At 45.1% G+C, this 20,118-nt stretch overlaps 1 protein-coding gene across 1 annotated transcript in view; it reads left to right on the top strand.

The window, feature by feature from the left end:
- Positions 1-19,863, top strand: part of NDUFA9 (NADH:ubiquinone oxidoreductase subunit A9) — a 30,588-nt gene extending 10,725 nt beyond the window's left edge. The window contains exons 5-11 of the mRNA XM_079937651.1: positions 657-798; positions 4,692-4,794; positions 8,059-8,126; positions 9,271-9,347; positions 14,452-14,547; positions 16,854-16,920; positions 19,322-19,863. Coding sequence (XP_079793777.1) covers positions 657-798; positions 4,692-4,794; positions 8,059-8,126; positions 9,271-9,347; positions 14,452-14,547; positions 16,854-16,920; positions 19,322-19,492 — 724 coding nt within the window. The 3' untranslated portion in view covers positions 19,493-19,863. The remainder of the gene's footprint in view (positions 1-656; positions 799-4,691; positions 4,795-8,058; positions 8,127-9,270; positions 9,348-14,451; positions 14,548-16,853; positions 16,921-19,321) is intronic.
- The last annotated feature ends 255 nt before the right edge of the window (positions 19,864-20,118 follow it).

Raw genomic sequence — 20,118 nt, 5'->3', positions numbered from 1 at the left:
TCACATATTTTTAAGTTCTTTGATGACTTGGAGGGTCTTATCCAACTTTATAGCCCCCGTGATGACCAGCAGTGCTTTGTACAGGGCAGACACTTCGTTCGTGTTGTTGGATCTAATTGGTGACTGATGCGTTTTTTTTCTTTTTTTAACATGGAACGCTCCATGAATTTGCGTGTCATCCTCGCCCAGGGGCCATGCTAATCTTCTCTGTATCGTTCCAATTTTAGTATATGTGCTGCCGAAGCAAGCACTGATGTATTTTTTTAGTTTCCTTGTTTTCCCCTGAGGAAAGCAAAGGCCTGGGGGTGAGCAGCGATTTCCCCTCCAGCACCCAGCGCTTCTCCCCTCCCCGCCCAGTCAGTGCAGCCAGATGTTTTTAAAGGGCCTCAGCCTTGGGATTCCTTGAGGACAGAGAATAGTATGCATGCTGATTTATGACTTACAGTAAGCCTTACATTATGTGTGGTAATGGCAGTGAGGAGGCCTGTAAAATGTTTTTAAAATATTAGTTTTGACTTTGGGTGAAATCGTTGCTACTTAAAAGTGTAACTGTTGATATTATGAATTCCAGCAATAGTATGAAAACCGGCTTATCACAGTATGCTTTGGAGTCCTGAGTCAGGTGTTCTTAACCGATCCCTATTTTTTCCTGCTAGAAACTTTGGTTTTGAGGATGTTTTTGTAAAGATTCCCCAAGCAATCGCTCAAGTGTCCAAGGAAGCTGGAGTTGAAAAATTTATTCACGTTTCACATCTGAATGCCGATATTAAAAGCTCTTCTAAATATCTGAGAAATAAGGTAAGTAACAAGTTGATTTGGGAAGTGGTTCACAGAGCTTGAGTTTCTTAGCCCGTTGGAAACGTGAGTTTAAGTGCGAAAGGTTTCTCACTGATGTACCCAGAATCAAGGGGGATTTCTGATTCTCCATATCCAGGATGTGATCGTTGTGTGGCTGAGTTGTAGTGAGTGCCTTCTGTTGCAGGGAACTGTGGTAAGCGGCCTCAAAGATGGCTAGATCATACTATTACCCACCCTCCAGGGTGTAAAGTTTCTTGGCACATCACAGAATTACAGAGTAAACACAAAAGGTAGAGTGTGCTTCCTGCATAAGAGTCATACCTGTGTCAGCCACCAAAGCTAAAGGACCATCCTTCTTTCTCTGACCCCTTGCATAGCCATGATCTTATGCCATGCTTGGAGGGGTAATGTGAAGGCTGGGGGTGACAGGGTAAGTATTTGCCAGGGAAAATGGCTGTTCACATTGTAGTCAGGCTTCTTGGACTCCCAGAAACCCCACTGCGGTCCAGATTGTGCCAGGGATTGAGCAGCCTGGTTTGGAGTCGGTCTGTAACCTGCAATGTTTTATCATCAGGGACTCAGTAGGGATTGTGGTGCCCGGGAATGCCTTCAGCAGTTGGTTCCTGCCGTAAGGAGCCTGCTTTGGGTCAGATTGATAAGGACCGCAGAGCTCCTTGACACTGGCTCCAGCTTTTGGTTCCACTGCATTCTTTAATTGACCAAATTATTTGTTAAGCACCTACTGTGTGCTCCATGTTGTAGTAGGCGCTGGGGATACAGGGTAAATAAAACACACATGGTCTTAGCCCACATCTAGTTTCTAGTCCATTGAGGAAAATAATTCCAGATGCACTAGGTGTTGCAAAGTAGCCTTGGGGAATCTTTACAAAAACAACCTCAAAATCAAAGTTCCTGGAAGGAAAAAATAGGAATTGGTTAAGAACACCTGGCTCGGAATTTCAAAGCGTTCTGTGATAAGCTGGTTTTCTTACTATTGCTGGAATTCATAATATCAATAGTTACACTTTTAAGTAGCAATGATTTAACCTGAAGTCAAAATTAATACTTTTTAAAAATTTTACAGGCCTGCTCACCGTCATTACCGTACTTAACGTAAGGCTTACTATAAGTCATAAATCAGCGTACACACTATTCTCTGTATGAGAGCGAGGGAGAGGGAGTGAGAGAGTGAAGCCCGTGCCTGCCTCTGCCCTAGCTTTCAGAGAATCACCCGCATTCGCAGTTGTCTGGAGGGGGCGGAGGTGGGGTAGTCAGTGGTGAGGGTGAGGGAGGGGTCGGTGCCCAGCCGCAGGCTTAAACCCCTGCATGGATGGCGCTCCTGTTGAACAAAATGAGGAACCCTTGAGAAGGACCGGGTGCTGGGGACGGGGTTCTCAGCCTTAGTGGCCCATTAGAATCATGGAGGGGACTGAAAAATCCTGATGCCCAGGGCACCCAGACCAACGGAAATCGCAGCTCTGGGGGTAGAACTCGGACATCAGTATTTACACCTCCCCCTGTGTAATCCCAGCGTGTAGCACAAATTGAGAGGTGTTATTTGTGGAGAATGGAAGAGGATGACCCAGTTTTGGACTCAGGTTGCAGCTCAAGTGCATGTCAGTCACCCAGGTCCCAGTGGAGAATGGGGTTTAAGATCCTGGAGCTCCGAAGAAAGAGCGTGCTTGGGGATATGAACGTGGGAGTCCCCACTGTTTGTTGTTAACTGAAGCAACACGAGGGGACCAGGTGGCCTCGTGGGGATGAATCGAGAGCAGAGAGCTCTGGACAGCACCCAGAGGAGCACTGACGGGGGGGTGTGGGGGACGAGGAGAAGGGTGCTCCTGCAAAAAGCAAACAAGAGGACTGAGCAGGGCAGACGGAGGGGCAGGAGGGACGCCAGGAGAGTCTGAGGTTACAGAAGCAGGGGGAAGATGAAGAGGTGAGTCAGAGCTGCAGGGTCAGCCGGGGTCTACACCGCAGGTCCTCGGTGGGCTTATCAAGAGCAGTTTGAGCAGGTGTCGGGGCAGCAGTGAGTGAAGAGCAGGCAGGGGCGGAGGCAGCAGGGACAGTAAGACAGCACTGTTCTCAGGTGGTTTACTAAGAGGAAGGAGGGGGCAGGAGGCTGGAGGGGCATGTGGAGTTGGAATTTCTTTTTTCTTTTAAGGTAGACGATCTTGACGTTGAAATGCTGGTGGGAAGGTGCAGGTAAGGGGAGCCTGACTGCAGATGTGTAGGCTGGAGTAATGGGCAGGTTTCTGAGAAAGTGACAGGAGGTGAGTTCCTCCACTCTGGTCAGGAAGGAGGAGAGAATGTTGCTTCGTGCCCCTGGCTTTGTAGATTCAGCACTGGGAACACCAGGTGGTTTTTCTCTGCTGCTGTACTTTCTCCTTGAATTAGAAGATGAAGTCATTTACTGGAAGGAAGAGGGGAAAGTAAGGGAGAAATTTGAATAGAACAGAAAAGGTTTGAAATTTGTCAACTGGAAATGTAAACTAATTAGAAGGAAACCCTATTTCTGGGAAATGTTACGAGCCCGGTTAAAACTGGGGACAGGAATTTATGTGTTACCAATTGATGATTTGTACTTGTTTATTTTCCTGTAGCTCTGAAGGCAGCAGGAGTGCATGGCTTAAAGAAGGAGGCTAGTGGGTTCTTCCAGGACTGGGATTTTGCCTGGTGGGTGGAGTAGAGGACAAGGGGACAGGTAGTCTACAGTATCGCTAAGAGAGTGATGGACAAGTTGGGCCATGGAATCTAATGTGGGGCAAGGGACGTTCGGAGGGATTGGTGTGGAGGAGGGCAGACCCAGTGGAATGGGGTCCCCGAGAAGCTGAAGGAACACATCTCAGGAGCAGAGGAGCAGAGAACAGGCTGGCGGCCCAGGAGCTGGTCCTCTGAAAGCGGCACGTCTTCATGTAGGGCTCAGAGGAGGGGCACTTGGGTTGTTCTGGTCTGAGGCCTCCAAGTGGAGAGTGGCTGAAGTGGGGTGAAGACGAGGTCCCTGGAGTTGAGAAGCTCAAGAAACGGAGGCCCAAGTCCACCGGGGCTCTGATGTCGCCCCCAGCGGGTGCGGGTAGGCAGGATGGCTGAACCAGGTGCTGGTATCTGCACCTTGTCTAGGAAGTGAGTCTGCTCTGATTTTTCTTCTTTCTTCTTCCGCATAAACTTCCTTAGAATAAATATGGGAAGAAACCCAGCAAGAGCTATAAGAGGTGGAGCGTTTTTATGTGTTAGTATTTTTTTAAAAATTTCCGTGTAGACTTGTCTCCTCCTTACCATGAGGAATGTATTCCAAATCCCCCAGTGGATGCCTGACACCGAAGATGGTACCAAACCCCATATATACTTCGCTTTTTCCTGTATGCACATACCTGTGATAAAGCTTCGTGTATGAATTAGGTACAGTAAGAGAGTAACAACAATAACTACTAATAAAGTAAACAGCTGTAACAATAGACTATAATAAAAATTTCATGAATGTCTATGAATGTTTCATGAATGGCCCCCCCGTTCTCTCACTCAATATCTGCTGACTGTACTCCCCCTTCTTCTTGTGACGATGTGAGATTCACGTGCCAGCAGGCCTGAGCAGGATGACATGAGATTTCATTACGCCGCTCAGAACAGCACACAATTTAAAACTTACGAATTATTTCTGGAATTTTCTGTTTAATATTTTTGGACCGCAGTTGACCGCGGGTAACTGAAATTGTGGAAAGCGAAACTGAATATAAGGGCGGGGGCGGGGGGTGACTGTAGCTGAGTGTTATGAATAATATGATTCCCTTAACCTGGAGGAAACACGACCTTGAAATATGCGTAGCGTCCCCGTAGTGGAAGGAGTGGGAGCTTCGTTAACTCACCGCAGAACTCTGTTGTGTTTGGTTGTTAAGGCTGCTGGAGAGAAAGAAGTGAGAGACGCATTTCCAGAAGCTACCATCATAAAGCCATCGGACATCTTTGGAAGAGAGGATAGATTCCTCAATTATTTTGCAAGTAGGTCTTCTTCCTTAATAGTAGGAGGGGGAATGCTGGTTAACCAGGTTGAAGTTAATCACAAGCAAACTATGTTCTCTGACTGGAAGATGGAGGTTGAATTTTTTTCTCCTCGAGTTGCCTTTTTCTCCCCAAAGGTTCTCTTTTTCCAGTCAGCATGGTCCCTCTCTTGATCTTCGTCACTCTGTATCAAAAGAAGCAGCTTAGATGCCTGGAAGGAGCATGGACTTGGGAGTTCGAGACCTGACTATGAATTGGGTCCTGGGACTGACCAGCTCTGGGACTCTGGCAGGTCTTTGAATTCCGCAGCTTCTTCATCTGTTAAGATGAACATGATGATGTCCCCCTGAGGACCAGTGTGCTGGTTAACGGAGTAGCTAGCTTATGTTACAGCACCTGGCATGGGGTCAGTGCCTCATTTGTACTTGGCCTACGAAGCCCCGGTTTTCTTAGTGCTGCCTCACTTTCAGTCTGTTTTCCAAGTCACTTAGGTATTGGTTTTGAAAGACAAAGAGGTAGCATCCTACTTTGTCAGACACATGTGATAGGTCATAAGAGTGGGGTCCTAACCCGCAGGATTAGTGGCCTTAGAAAAAGAGGAAGAGAGAGATCATCCTCTCCCTCCCTGTGTGCGCTGAGGAAAAGCCATGTGAGAACGCAGCCGGCTGCCTGTAAGCCAGGAAGAGCGCTCTCACCAGAAACCAGATCAGCCGATACCTTGATCTTGGACTTTCCTGTGTCCAGAGCTATGAGAAAATAAATTTCTCTTGTTGAAATAAGCCACTCAGTCTGTGGTATTTTATTGTGGCAGCCCGAGCAGACCACACAGTCTTAACCATTTCTAAGTGTAGAGTTCAGTACCGTTATGTGTATTCACGTTGTACTGCAAACAATCTCCAGAACTCTTCTCATCATGCAAAACTGAAGCTCTGTATCCATCAAAAACTTCCCATTCCCCCCTCCCCGCAGCCCCCGGCAACACCATTCTACTTTCTGTCGATGAATTTGACTACTCTAGGTACTTCATATAAGTGGAATCAGACAGTGTTTGTCTTTTTTTGTGACTAGCTTATTTCACTTAGTATAATGTCTTCAAGGTCCATCCATGTTGTAGCATGTGACAGGATTTCCTTCCTTTTAAGCTGAATAATAATCCATTGTATGTATAGACCACATTTTGTTTATCCATTCATCTGTCAGTGGATACTTGGGTTGCTTCCACCTTTGCATTATTTTATCTGATTAATGCTGATGAACACGGGTGTACAGATATCTCTTTGAGACTCTACTTTCAGTTCTTTGGGATGTATATCCAGAAGTGAAAATGCTGGAGCATATCATTCTATTTTTAATTTTTGGAACTACCATGTGTTTTTCCTTAATGTCTGTACCATTTTACACTTCCACCAACAGTGCACAAGGTTCCAATTTTTCCATATCCCCGTCAACACTTGTTATTTTCTGTTTTTTGATAGTAGCCATCCTAATGGGTATGAGGTAATATCTGATGGTTTTGCCCTAATGATTAGTGATGTTGAGCATCTTTTCACGTGCTTGTTGTCCATTTGTATATCTTATTTGGAGAAATGTCTATTCATGTCCTTTGCTCATATTTTAATTGGGTGGTTCTTTGTTATTGTTGAATTGTAGGAGTTCTTTATACATTTTGGATAGTAACCCCCTTCCTGTCAGACATATGATTTGCAAACATTTTCTTTCATTCTGTAGGTTGCATTTTTACACTGTTAATTGTGTCCTTTGTTTCACAGAAGTTTTTAATTCTGATGTAGTTCAGTTTATCTATTTTTACTTTTGTTGCCTATGCTTTTGGTGTCCTAGCCAAGAAGTCATTGCTAAATCTGTTGTCATGAAGCTTTTCCCCTGTGTTTTCTTCTAAGGGTTTTGTACTTTTAGCTCTTAGATCCATTTTGAGTTAATTTTTGTGTATGGTGTGAGGTAATGTTCACTTTCATTCTTTAGCCTGTGGATATTCAGTTTTCCCAACGTCATTTGTTGAAAAGACTATCATTTCTCCTTTGAATGGTGCTGGCACCTTGTCAAAAATTTTTTGGCCAGATGTGCAATGATTATATCTCTCTATTCCATTCCATTGGTCTATGTCTGTCGTTATGCCACTGTTTTGATCACTACACACTGTTCTGATTACTGTAGCTTTGCAGTAAGTTTTGAAATCGGGAAGTGTGAAACCTCCAACTCTTTTTCTTTTCTTTTTCAAGATTATTTTGGCCATTTGGGATGTCTTAATAGTCCATATGAATTTTAGAATGGAGTTTCCTGTCTTTCTGCCAAAAACGCCATTGGGATTTGGATAGGGATTGCATTAAAGCTGTAGGCTGCTTTGGGTAGTACTGACATCTTGACAATATTAAGTTTTCCAATCCATGAACGTGGGATGTCTTTCCATTTGTGTCTTTTTAAATTTCTTTCAGCAATGTTTTGTAGTTTTCAGTGTGCAAGTCTTTAACCAACTTGGTTTAGTCTCTCCCTAAGTATTTTGTTCTTTTGGATGCTCTTATAAATAATTTCTACTTTTAAAAGTTTTTTTTAAGGGACTTCCCTGGTGGTGCAGTGGTGGGGACTCCACGCTTCCACTGCAGGGGGCACAGGTTCAATCCCTTGTCCGGGAACTAAGATCCCAGAATCCACATGGCGTGGCCAAAAAAAAAAAGAAGAAAGTTTTTTTGAGAAAATCTTTTTTTACCTTTACATTTAAGCCACTTGGGATTTTGTTTTGGCTTATGGCACGATGTGAGCCATTTCTTTCTTTTTCGTTTTTTTCCTTCAAAGAGTAGAATGATTATCTCAGCGTCATCTATTAAATACTTCCATTCTCTACGTATTTGTGGTACTGCGTTCATCATACACTGAATTCCTATTTTCACCTGCATCTTTCTCTGGGTTAGTTGTATTGCTGATCCGTTGACTAGAATAGGGTGCAGGTAGAGTGCAGTCTTGGGAGTGGCCATGTGCTTAGCACTGCAGAGTGGAAGACAGGTAGACAAGCCACCTGACTACTTTCCCTTGTTCTTTGTGTCCCTAAGTATTTGGCCCTTTTACTTTCTATGTTTGTTGTGTGAAAAACAAATGGCTGCCCCTTGTAGGACCATTAACTGCCTCAGAGTCAGCTACATTTATTTCCTTATTTTTACTACGCAAAATGGTTATGCCAGCTTGGGGCACCTGGAGATGCGTGCGTCTTCAGGCAGCCTAGGCCTTCTAAGAATGTTGTCTTTCTTCTGCCAGGTATTCGATGGTTTGGTGGTGTCCCTCTTATTTCCTTGGGCAAGAAGACAGTGAAACAACCAGTATATGTAAGTACCCTGGATAAAGGAGCTTTCTCTGAATTCAAGAGTCAGGTGATCAGTTTTCCAGTTTTATCCTAATCCTGTAATTCCATCATTTTCATCTTTGTCAGCTTGCTTTGACTGGTTGCCTCTCAGTTTACCTAAGAGGTACATGTATTCTCTGTCTTCACTTGTTCATTCAAGAAAAGTGTATTGAGCCCTTAATGTGCTAGGCACACTGCACGTCACTGGGAATATTGAGATGCTAATGACACAGACACACGTTGCTGTCCTCAAGATGGTCAGAGGCAGGTCAGCAAAACAATCATCATGAAACGTGATAAGTGCTATGACAGGAGAGGGTTTTACGTAAATATGTCAGAGGACACCTACTCCAGACTTGAGGGTCAGGGAAGGCCTCCAAGGAAAGGACATCTTACGTGAGACCCTAAAGATGATTCACATGCAGAGGGAGCGGTGTGTACAGGGGCCCAGAGGTGAGAGAGCATGTCGGAGTCCACGTTGTGTTGAACCAGGGTCTCTCAGCTGGGGCACTGTGGACTTCCTGGGCCGGTAACGCTTTGCCGTGGCGGCTGCTGTGGAATGTGTGGCCGCATTCCTGGCCTCCAGCCACCAGGTGGCAGTAGCACCCCCCAAGCTGTGACAACTAAAACTGCCTCCAGGCATTTGCCAATGTCCCTTGGGGGCCAAAATCACCCCTAGTGAAAACCACGGGGTCTGAAATCATGTAAGATTATTATTATTTTTAAAAGTCAAAATGGTAGAATATTGGCAGTTCCGTGTGGTTTGGACTAATGCTTTGTGATAGCACAGTGACAGCGAGAGGAGGAGGAGGAGGGGGTGAGGTTGGAGCCGGTGGGAGAGGCCTGGATGCCCGCCAAGCTAACGCGCTCCGACTGGAGAAGGTATTCAGGTGACCCTCCCATGTGGAGGTTATTTGAGCTCTTGAGATGTGGGTTCTTTTAGGAGCGTTCTGAAAACAGACAATGACGTCATCTTAATCTTATCATTCTGTTGTTGTTGTGATCCATGTGGCCTGCTTTCCTTCCTTCCTCCCTCCCCTCCTCCCTTTCTTCCTTTCTCTACCCCATCTCTCTCTGTTTCTCTCTCTTTCAACAGTTACTTAAACATGTGTTATAATTTCTTGTAGATTGTGGATGTCACCAAAGGAATTGTTAATGCAATTAAGGATCCAGATGCCAGAGGGAAAACTTTTGCCTTTGTTGGGTAGGTGGCTGGAGCTTGACTTTAAAATAGCGCAGCCTGTTAAAATGAAAGAACCGTGATTTACAACAACAATGATTTCTAAACCTGTTGCTCACAGGTCTGTTGGTTACATGTTTCAGTGTCTTTCTTGGATGATATTTATTCCAGAAACCTTACTGTCTTGGCCCTGAGGCCAGTATATCTCAAAGAACCATCCAAAGGCCATCATTATCAGAAGCTCCTGAATGCTTATATTAAGTCCGAATTGAGGGAACCTAGGAGTCCGCTTGAGTAAATGATTCTTCTGTCACCAAAGTCTGAGAACCCCTGCCCTAGACTGTTATGTAGCCATAGTCCAGTGACTCCCAAGGATAGTTTTGTGCTACTCCAGTGATGTTTTTAATCTATCAAAGGATAATCAAACAAAACACTTTTAGGGAATAAGTACAGTTGCAAAATCAAATGAATTTTGCTAGATCATCACGATGCCCCAAAAGGTTGGAAATGGCTGGCTTAGGGTACAGTTTCTAGGGCTTTGCAAGACTGATCATTTGTTATATGCTCTCTTTGTTGAAATTCGCTCTCAGGAAAAATGGGGCACAGTTAAGCTATGTGACTTACCTGAAATTATTCAATCATCTCACAGCTAGGTTTAGGACCTTTTTACTGAATTAATTAAAACTAAAACACTAAGACCCGGGCTTCCCTGGTGGCGCAGTGGTTAAGAATCCGCCTGCCAGTGCAGGGGACACAGGTTCGAGCCCTGGTCCAGGAAGATCCCACATGCCGTGGAGCAGTAAAGCCCGTGCGCCACAACTACTGAGCCTGCGCTCTAGAGCCCCTGAGCCACAGCTACTGAAGCCCGCGCGCCTAGAGCCCGTGCTCCGCCACAAGAGAAGCCACCACAACGAGAAGCCCGCACACAGCAATGAAGAGTAGCCCCCACTCACTGCAACTAGAGAAAAGCCCACACACAGCAACGAAGTCCGAACGCAGCCAAAAATAAATAAATTAAAATAAAATAAATTAAAAAAACAAAACGAAACACTAAGACTCAATCTGCCCAGTGGAAAAGTACCGAATTCACCTAATAATTGGCCCAGAATCCTACTTGCTTCTTGAGAAACGACATTCTTCTCTCCAAGCCAGGAGACATGGTATATTTTCCCAGCATTATGGATTCATATATTGTCACATTTCACTATCACCATCGATTTAGTTTAGTAAAGTTTTTTTTCAGTGCAAAAAACTGTATTGTGTTTCCATGTCAACCAGCTGCTGGAAGATGTATGTCTCCCTGAGTTCCCAATTTAGTACATTAGTGTGTAATCAGTTATATACTCTAGGAAAATTATTTACAAAAAAAGTGTTCAGCACGGTTTCCATAAAACACTAGGCTCAAAAGATACCAGGTTCTAGTCAAGAGATATTTAGACCAGGATTCCAAGGAATAGAGGAGCAGAAATGGTTTTATAGACTTTGCTTACTGCTCAGTGGAGATGCTCTGGGATGAGTTAGCCATTGTCCTCTTTACCTTTGCCCAGCCAGTCCAGCCTCTGTGCCAGGCGGCAGTAGGTCATACTTATCTGACACAGTGATGGGAAAAGTAAGATACACAGGGCAGTGTAGGCATTTTTCCTCGCAACATTGTAAATGTGTGTGCACACTTCTCTTCAGCCCCAGGGAAAACTTGGTTTATTTCCCTGAGGCTAAGGCAGAGGCATGACTTTAATTTTGCCCATAGTTTTCTTGTAGTTATTAGTTACATGATGTTGGTCCATTTTATCAATCGTCCATTAAATATCTATTGATACACACATACATACACAAAACTGAGAACCAGTAAACAAGTTCAGCAAGGTTACAAGGCACAATATCAATATATAAAGATCAATTTCCATATATTAGCAAATGAACAGTCTGAAAATAAAATAATTTTATTCACAGTAGCATCAAAAAAATAAAATACTTAGGTATAAATTTAACAAAAGAAATACAAGACTTATATACTGAAAATCACCTAACATTGAGGAGGAAAATGAAGGAAGACCTAAGTAAATGGAAAGACATTTCATGTTCATGGGTTGGAAGAGTCAATATTGTTAAAATGGCAATTTTCCCCCAATTGATCTGTATATTCAACTCGATCTTATCAAAATTTGAGCATGCTTTTTTGCAGAAATTGACAAATTGATTCTAAATTTATACGGAAATGCAAAAGACCCACAATAGCCAAAACCATTTTGACAAAGAAAAATAAAGTTGGAGCACTTAAGCTTTCCAATTTCAAAACTTACTTGAAAGCAATAATTATAGAGACAATGTGGTACTGGCATAAGAATAGACAAAGAAGTCAATTAAACAGAATTGAGAGTCTAGAAATCAGCCTTTATGTTTATGGACGATAGATTTTTGCCAGAGGTGCCATGATATTGCAATGGGGAAATGATAATCTTTTCAACAATGGTACTATCCACATGCAAAAGGATGAACATAGATTCTGATTTCACAGCATACATCAAAAAATTAACATAGATCCAAGACCTAACTGTAAGGGTTAAACTATAAAACTTTTGGAAGAAACGTTTAAAAATCTTCTAGACCTGGGGTCAGGCAAAGATTTTGTAGATACGACATCAAAAGCATACTCCATCAAAGAAAAAAATGGATAAATTACACTTCGCTGAAATTAAAAACTTTCGTACTTCATAAGACATCATTAAGAAAAAGATGAAAAGACAAGGTCATCAGCTGAAGGGCAGGATGGGGTGGGTGAGAGAGGTATATGGAAAATTTGAGGATGGAGAAGAAGATAGGAAGCGCTCCCTGAGAGAAGAGGAAAAGAGCACTCCTGGGAGCGCACAGTAGGACTGCGAAGCAGAGCTGAGCCTTCCCCTTGAAATTCATGATCAGAAATGTAAGGGGAAGCCAGTTAGCCCAGGGCTGTTTTCTCTGCAACTGTGTCTTGCTGGGGGTTCAGGCACAAAGAAGGCAGATACTTGGATTAACCCGAGAAGGGGTTTTGCTGTGCTAGGATAGTGGAGAGGTGCTGGGGACAAGGTTTTGCTGAGGATATTTGCAGAGGAATGACTACAGTATGGAACCATGAAATCTAAGCTGGGAAGGACACGGCCTTCAGTGTACCTTTCTCTGAGCAGGGGCACATAGACCAGTCTTTGAGTCACAGTTAATGGAACACAAAGGGCTTTAGAAGAGCTGAAGAGCAAGTGTATGACATAGTTAGTTTGCCCAAGATACCAGTATTGCTTGTCATCATGAAGATTGCAGTTGTTCTTTGGCATAGCATGTATTATATGCAGTGATTTCTGGAACTTGAAGGAAGCTATCTGAGGGCTTTGTCTGGTAGTTCCTCTAGCTGACATTTTCTTCTCCTTTTTTGTTTTTTTTTGTTTTGGGGTGGGTTTTTTTTGGTGAAAATGTCAGAATGATGAGGTTCTCACAGAATTGCCTTAATTCAGCTCTCAGCTGTCACGGGCTTTCTAAGGCAAAGAGATTAGGAAATGAGTGAAGAGATATTAAAGTGTATTATAAGCAATAATAGTTACTAAAGCTAGGTTATACTGGAACAGAACTATTCAGATTGGTGGAATAGAATAGGAAGTCCAGAAACAGTCTCAAATATATGTAAGAATAGAGTGTGATAAGGGTGATATTTCAAAATTTGGGGAAAGGGTAGATTTTTCAGTAAATGTTGATACATCTTTATCCTATATCAATACAAAAATACATGGCAGGATGACTTATTTTCTGGGTAAAAAAACAAAGCATTAGAATAAATATGTGGACATTTATGTCACTAGTGACTATAGAGGGATTTTCTAAACATAAAAGCAAACAGTGAAGTAAAAGAAGTCAGTAGTTTTGATTAAATGAACTGTTTAAACTTCTGTATGCCACAAGACAATTAAACATTAAAAGGCAGTAATATAAACAATAAAAGACATTTCCAACTATATCATTAAAATATAAAAATTTTTACAAACCATTTTTATAGAAAGAGACTCCAGGAGGAAAAGCAATAAATGTAAATGGCCAAAAATATATGAAGAAAAAAATTAATCTCTAATATTAAAGTAATGCTAATTAAAATGTTGAGGTACCTTTTTCTACCTGGCAGATGGACAAAATTTTGTTTGCTCATTTTTTTATGACTAAACTCATTTTTGGTGAGGGGACTACTAGCATTTTCTATTAAGTTGATATAACCTCTTTGGAAGAGGTTTGATAAAAGCCTTAAAATGTCAAAATATACTTTGAGCTAGTTCTATTTCTGGAATATATTACAGATACATAATTATGGATATATAGAAATATTTGCAACAAGAATGTTCATTAAAACATTATTTTAAAAAAGAAAAATATTTTTAGTAGCTTAAATATCCAAAACCTGAGAATTGGTGATAAAATAATTATGATTACCTGCAATACAATACGGGCAACCATAAAGCATGCACTAGAATGTTTAGTGACACAGAAAGATGATTGGGATTTAACGTTAAATGAAAAAGACATTACAGAATATGATGACCTGTGTGATCTTATATTTATAAAAGCAAAAAATGTATAAGGGGATGAGGGACTTCCCTGGTGGCTCAGTGGTTAGGAATCCGCCTGCCAATGCAGGGGACACGGGTTCGATCACTGGTCCAGGAAGATCCCACATGCCGCGGAGCAACTAAGCCCGTGTGCCACAGCTACTGAAGCCTACACCTAGAGCCCATGCTCTGCAACAAGAGAAGCCACTGCAATGAGAAGCCCGCGCACTGCAATGAAGAGTAGCCCCCGCTCGCTGCAACTAGAGAAAGACCACACGCAGCAACGAAGACCTAATGCAGCCAAAAAATAAATAAATAAATAAAAATAAATAAATGAAATTTTAAAATAAATTAAATTTAAATATAAGCAGATGAGAAGTTAAGTTTATTATTATATATTAAGTTTATTAACTTCATCTTTGGTGGGTGGTTTTTCTTTGTGCTAATCTGTATTTCCTATAGTGCGTATGTGTTTCCTTTTTCATAAGAAAGATGTTATTTTGTAAAACTAAGAACGAAAGTTTGTGAGGAGCAAATAATCTGAAGAACTGTGAATTTTCTGTTTGTAGGCCCAGTCGGTACGTCCTCTTTGACCTGGTGCAGTACATCTTTGCCGTGGCTCACAGACCCTTCCTGGCATACCCTTTGCCACATTTTGTCTATCGGTAAGTAAAGCGCTACTTTTTGTGCCTTCTAGAAAAGAGCTAACTAGAGACTTCGTTTGTAATGCTCCCACCCAGGGGTTAGAGGGAGTACGTCCATTGCGGTGAAATCTGGGAATCTCTAACCAGGAGGTGCTTCTGTTATCTTGACAGTCATCTAGGAAGGAGCCAGAGGAGTCTGAGAAAGGGAGTGTTGATTTGTGGGTGAGAAAAACACTGTGTTGGAAGGTTGAATCTGCAGGTCTTCAGATTCTTCTGTTAGAAGCCACTGGGTTTAATTGGCAGTGTCTTGCTTGGCAGGTCATGTGAAGGAGCAGTCAAGTTTCCCTCTGTTTCATCCACTCACCCAGGAGGGGAAAGGGGCCCTCCTTCATTAAGGCAGTCTGATTCCGGGGTTGGGGAAAGGAGCCAGGTCAATTCAGCCGCTTCCTGCAGTTGCCTTATTTGCTCTTCCTGCTTCTTGCTTCACTTCTCCCCTCTGTAGGTTTTGCATCTTAGAATGATCACACACTGAGGTCCTGGTCAGGGAGACTTTCACATCCAGTTTGCCAGAGATTGACTGATGAAGCAACATGGCAGCTCACTTCTTCATTCGTTTGGTCATTCAGTCATTCAACAAACATTTCTTGTTGCCAACTGTGTCTTAGGCAATGTACCAGGCACTCAGGATGTTACAGTAAACCCTCAAAAAAGCTTCTGGCCTAACAGAAGTATCAGAGAGATGACAGTTAGAAGGCAGTGTGATGGTAATGTTTATTGGGAGTGTTCCGTCTTTCAGGCTGCCTTCTTCATCTCATTTAACACTCGCGCGACTCCGAGGTGAGCGGGGCAGAGTGGGGACTGAGTGGAAGAGCAGGGCTGAGGAGTATCTCCGTTTAAAGGACCAGCGGAGCAAGAGCAGTTTGTCAGGGGGGCCAGAAGAGAGTGACCAGAGGCTCAAGTGAGAAATGGAGAGACTTTGGCCTCCTGGGCACCACAGGAAAGGGCGCGCTTTAAGGAGGGAATGCCGTTTAAGGAGAGGAGCTTTGCTATTTTGTTCACATCTGTGTCTTCAGCACCTAGAACGGTGTTAGGCACACAGTAGGCCTTTTGTTTATGTTTATGGAATGAAATGCTGTAGAAAAGTCAGGTAAGATAAAGACAAAAGGGCATCGACTGGAGCTAGCGGTGAGGTCATTTGTGGTGGGGGCCTCGGGGCAGTGGAGGAGTATCAGCCAGTTTGCAGGGAGCTGCTTTCGTGGTTGTGCCTACGGCTGAGGCTTCTCCTGGAGCTGCGTATGCCCATGGTGTGGCCCCTGAGGACCCGAAAATACAGACTGGAGGTGATCTGTTAGCGTAGGACCAGAGCAGAGGATTGTAAGCGGTGTGTTTTGTTTCGTTTTTGTAAGCCAGCAAAGTGGCCTTTTTTTTTGCCATTGGAACAGGTTCTGAGGCTTGCTATGTTCCTGGAGAAATTCTGACCAGTCTTCAGCTTCCTTTTTCATTTTTTTATACCTCCCTCTGGAATGATGTTTTTCAGGTTTTTAAAAAGCTGCGGAACCCTGGGTTTGATGACTTTTGACCTAAAGGCCCATTAGGACAATCAGATAAGAGCAGAGCCGGCCTGGCCGTAGGGATGGTTGCTGCTCAAAGCACACGCTCCCAGCTCTGCCTCCAGTCCTCTGTGGGGGCCCCGAGGAATGCCTAGGGGCCTCCCTGTCCTGAAGACACGTGAGACGGAACTCAGGTGGCAGATAAGGAGACCCCGGGTTTCAGTAGGGTGAAGAGATGGTGCTGAGGAAGCGGGAGGCCCCTCTTGTCCGGGTTCTCTCTTGGCTTCCTCATTTGAACCGTAGATCTTAGGCATCTCCTTACTTTTGGATTTTTTGGTTCTCTCGGGTCCCCTACTTTTAAGCTCACGCTTTCTATCTTGCATACCACCTGGCTCGCCCTGTGTCCTTGACAGAAGCCTGTTTGAACGTCTGGGGCTTAACTTTGATTGAATGTGACAGGTGTCACTGAGCGTTGGATCTTTTGCGTTTGTCTTGTTGCTGAGGCAGGTGTACTGTAAGCTTTTCCGATTCACTGTCCCTCTGGTGGGCGCCTAGGAGAGCCACTGGGAGGTGATGCGGCTGTTGGCGTGGAAGGCGAGGCGACCTCCCAGGCACTGGGGCGACCTCCCAGGCACTGGGGCCAGGAGGTTCGGATGTTTGTTCGTTTCTTTAAAAACCTGCGGTGACTTCCTGGCTCCCCGGCAGCCTCCCGTGCTTGCTTGGCTTGAGCATCGAGCAGAGATGCTCACCACGTGCCATGTTCATTCCTCTCTCCAGATGGCTAGGTCGACTCTTTGAAATTAGTCCGTTTGAGCCCTGGACCACGAGGGACAAAGTGGAGCGGGTGAGTATGAGGTGATGGACGCTGGCCCGGGCAGATGCCGGGCAGAGAGCCGCGGAGATGGGTGGGTGAGTGTCGAGCCAGCTCCCGGGCTCGCCTGGCTCAGCGCCACGTGCTCGTCTGCCGTCCTCGTGCACAAAATGCACCACGCCCAGGCTCTCCGGGGTCCTGTCTTTGACATTTTCAATTTTCCTTTCTCCGCTGGATCATCTCCATCCACGTACAGACAGACAAGCCTTAACGCTAGCTCTGTGTGTTTTTAAAGGCCGAAGTCCCTCCCTGGGCGCGTCGTGTCTGGCCGCTGCCCTGTTTGTCTGTGTCCGTGTGCATCAGACGCCTCAGAAGAGCTGTCTCTACCCGTGGTTGACAGCTTCTTACCTCCTTCTCGCTTTAACCCACTCCTGGCTTTTATTTCCTTGTCTCCCCGAACCTGGCCCTGTTCCCGGTCACCTGTGACCTCTGTGCCGCCCACTCCAGCGGTCAGCACTCTGACCTGCCCTCACCTAATCTGTGAGCCACATTGGTCAGAGGCGCCGCTCCTGTCCTCTTGAAACCCCGGTTTCCACTTGCGCTCTCCACATTCTCTTGCTTCTCGTGCTCACTCGGTCTCCCTGGTTCACCCTCCGTCCCTGGTCTCTGACGGTGGGGACCCAGGGCTCTGTCCTCAGCCCTTTCCTGTCCTTGCTCTTTCTCTGAGCGACCCTCATCTCGCCCCGGGCTCCGGCTGCTGTCTGTGAGCTCCAGTGGCAGGCCTCACATCTGTTTAGCTGTGTAATAGTTATCCGAAACACGGCTCGTCCGAGAGTACAATGGCAAACCCGCTTGTCTCCTAGCCCCTCTCAGCTCAGTTAATGATATTACTGTTCTCTCTGTTGCTCAAGCCAAAAATCTGGAAATCCTCCATGACTTCTTCCTTTCCTCACCCATCTAAACAGTACTGCCCCATCCTTCCTGCTGTGGTAGAAATGTTCTGTCATCTCTAGTGTTCAGAAAGTAGCCATTAGCAACAGTGACTGTGGAACGCCTGAAATATGGCTAGTGTGACTGCAGAAATAAGATGTGAGTTTTATTAAATTTGTGTTGGACAGCACAGGTCTGGCCCATCAGCAGGTATTGATGGGAAACCAACTGTATGCTCGATCTCACCTCCCTCTTCCTACCTTTTTATTCAGCTTTTTATTATGAAAATGTTTATAATAGCATTGAAAATTCTCCACTTCCAGAAGGGTAGAGGAAATAGTCATCTCCACTCTACCCACTCTGATCCAGGAGGGTAGCTCATTCCTTCCGTAGCCTCTGGACCAGCTCCCGCTGCCTCTCGTCCCCTGCAATGCGCTGATCCCTTCCCATCTCGCTGTCTCCAAGCCGGTCTCCCTCACTGATCGTTTGCCCACTGTGTGTAGAAGTGTTTGTGTCGAAGTGTTTCTAGGGAGGTCACAAAATAAAATACACACGCTCTGCCGTCTCTCCCTTTGAAAATCTCTTGGCCTTTTACCGACAAGCAACAGCCAGGGTGTCCTCTGAATGTTAACTTAAAAGCTAAAATGTTAGCAAGATGGAAACACAGTCCTTGGGGAACAGATGTGAGCAGGCAGCTGTTATCCCAAGGTGTCCTTTCTGCGTTCAGGAAAGATCGGGCGGGAGAACTGGCGGCCAGGACGCTTCCGCGTGTCTGACGGATGCACCTCTTACATGTGTCGCTGAGGAAGCGTCGGGGCAGCCGGTGCTGGGTTTGGGATTTGATCTGAGGAGGCAGCTTGACGGCTCTTCGGTGGAAGGATGGCAGACGTGCTCGGGTGGGAGGAGGGGGGTGCACGCGGCTCTGGGTGTGGACCGAGCCTCTTCGGTGCTTGCGGCTGAGCCGGGGCCTCTGGAATCTCAGGGCTCACCCTCCTTCCCTCCAAACAAGGTGGGTTTGGATTTTTAGATCTATAGTCAGCATTAGTCAGCCAGGTTGAGTAGAGCTGGAGACGAAGGTTCTTGGATTGTCGCGGAATAATCTCGATTCAGCAAAACCGAGGCAGAAAGCTGTGCTCGGAGAACAGGCCCAGGGGATGCTCGGGACGGGCTGGTTTTGCCTCAGCCCCTGTTTCTTTACTGAGCCTCACAGATGTGGCGACCTGTCTGCTCCAGCCCAGACTGACTGCTGTTTAACCCTCACCGGAGCCTGTGTTTTGTACTCGCGGATAGACCTTGAGCTGACACTTGCCTTTCCCTCCACAAGCCCTTTTCTGTGGTCTGCTTTCAGTGGTTCTGGGCATAGCCCCTGCCCCGTATCCTTTGAACCCAGTGAAGTCTCAGCAGCGGGACTCAGGCCGGCTTGCGGGTTGGAGTGTTTGCGAGGCCGGCACTCCGTGTCCCTGGCCGCTTTTCAGTGCTCTCTGCGCGTCTTGTTTGCTCACAGGTTCACATCACAGACATGACCCTGCCTCACCTGCCCGGCTTGGAAGACCTGGGTATTCAGGCCACGCCCCTGGAGCTCAAGGCCATCGAGGTGCTGCGACGTCACCGCACGTACCGCTGGCTGTCTTCTGAGATTGAAGATGTGAAGCCGGCCAAGACAGCCACTGTTTAGTGGCCCCTGAGCTGCCCTTGTTTTTTGGTGTCATTCGGGTCACTAGCGACCAGGCCACCTTTGGCAGAGAATCCTGTACATAGTGCATAAGAGCCCCTATTAAAACCTCTGAGATCAAATTCTTTGCCAACATTTTCTTTCTTGATTTACAGAGGGAGAGATTCAGCCATCTAGAATTTGAGCGTTATTTTCTTTAAATTTATATATTTAATGCTGACACATATATATCTTATTCTCTGAAATCCTGGAAGATTTGAATGTCCTTCTGTCAGGCCACTTCTTGTGAATGTTCCGGAAGATGAGAACCGCTTTTTAAGGTCAGAATATTGTGAAGCCCCGTGTGATATATGATGCCTTTTAATAAACGCTAATTGAGAAAAGACACAACGTCCCATAACTAATCTGAACTTATCCACACTTTGGGTATTTTTAAACGTTTATCTTAATGATCTCTACACACATTTAAAATATAGGACATGGAAAACCGTTGTCCGTAGCCGTGGACCCTCCGACTACCTGCAATAATTCCATAGTCCTCTGCCCCGCTCTGAACTTGCCGAGGCCTCTGCCCGCCTGCGGTTAGGACAGCCTCTAGATGGTTTCAGACACGTGGGTGCACAGGGATC

Source organism: Stenella coeruleoalba, assembly GCF_951394435.1.
Source record: "Stenella coeruleoalba genome assembly, chromosome: 11".
Lineage (NCBI taxonomy): Eukaryota > Metazoa > Chordata > Mammalia > Artiodactyla > Delphinidae > Stenella > Stenella coeruleoalba.
Note: the sequence above shows the minus strand (reverse complement) of the source record. Positions and strands in the feature narration are given on the sequence as shown.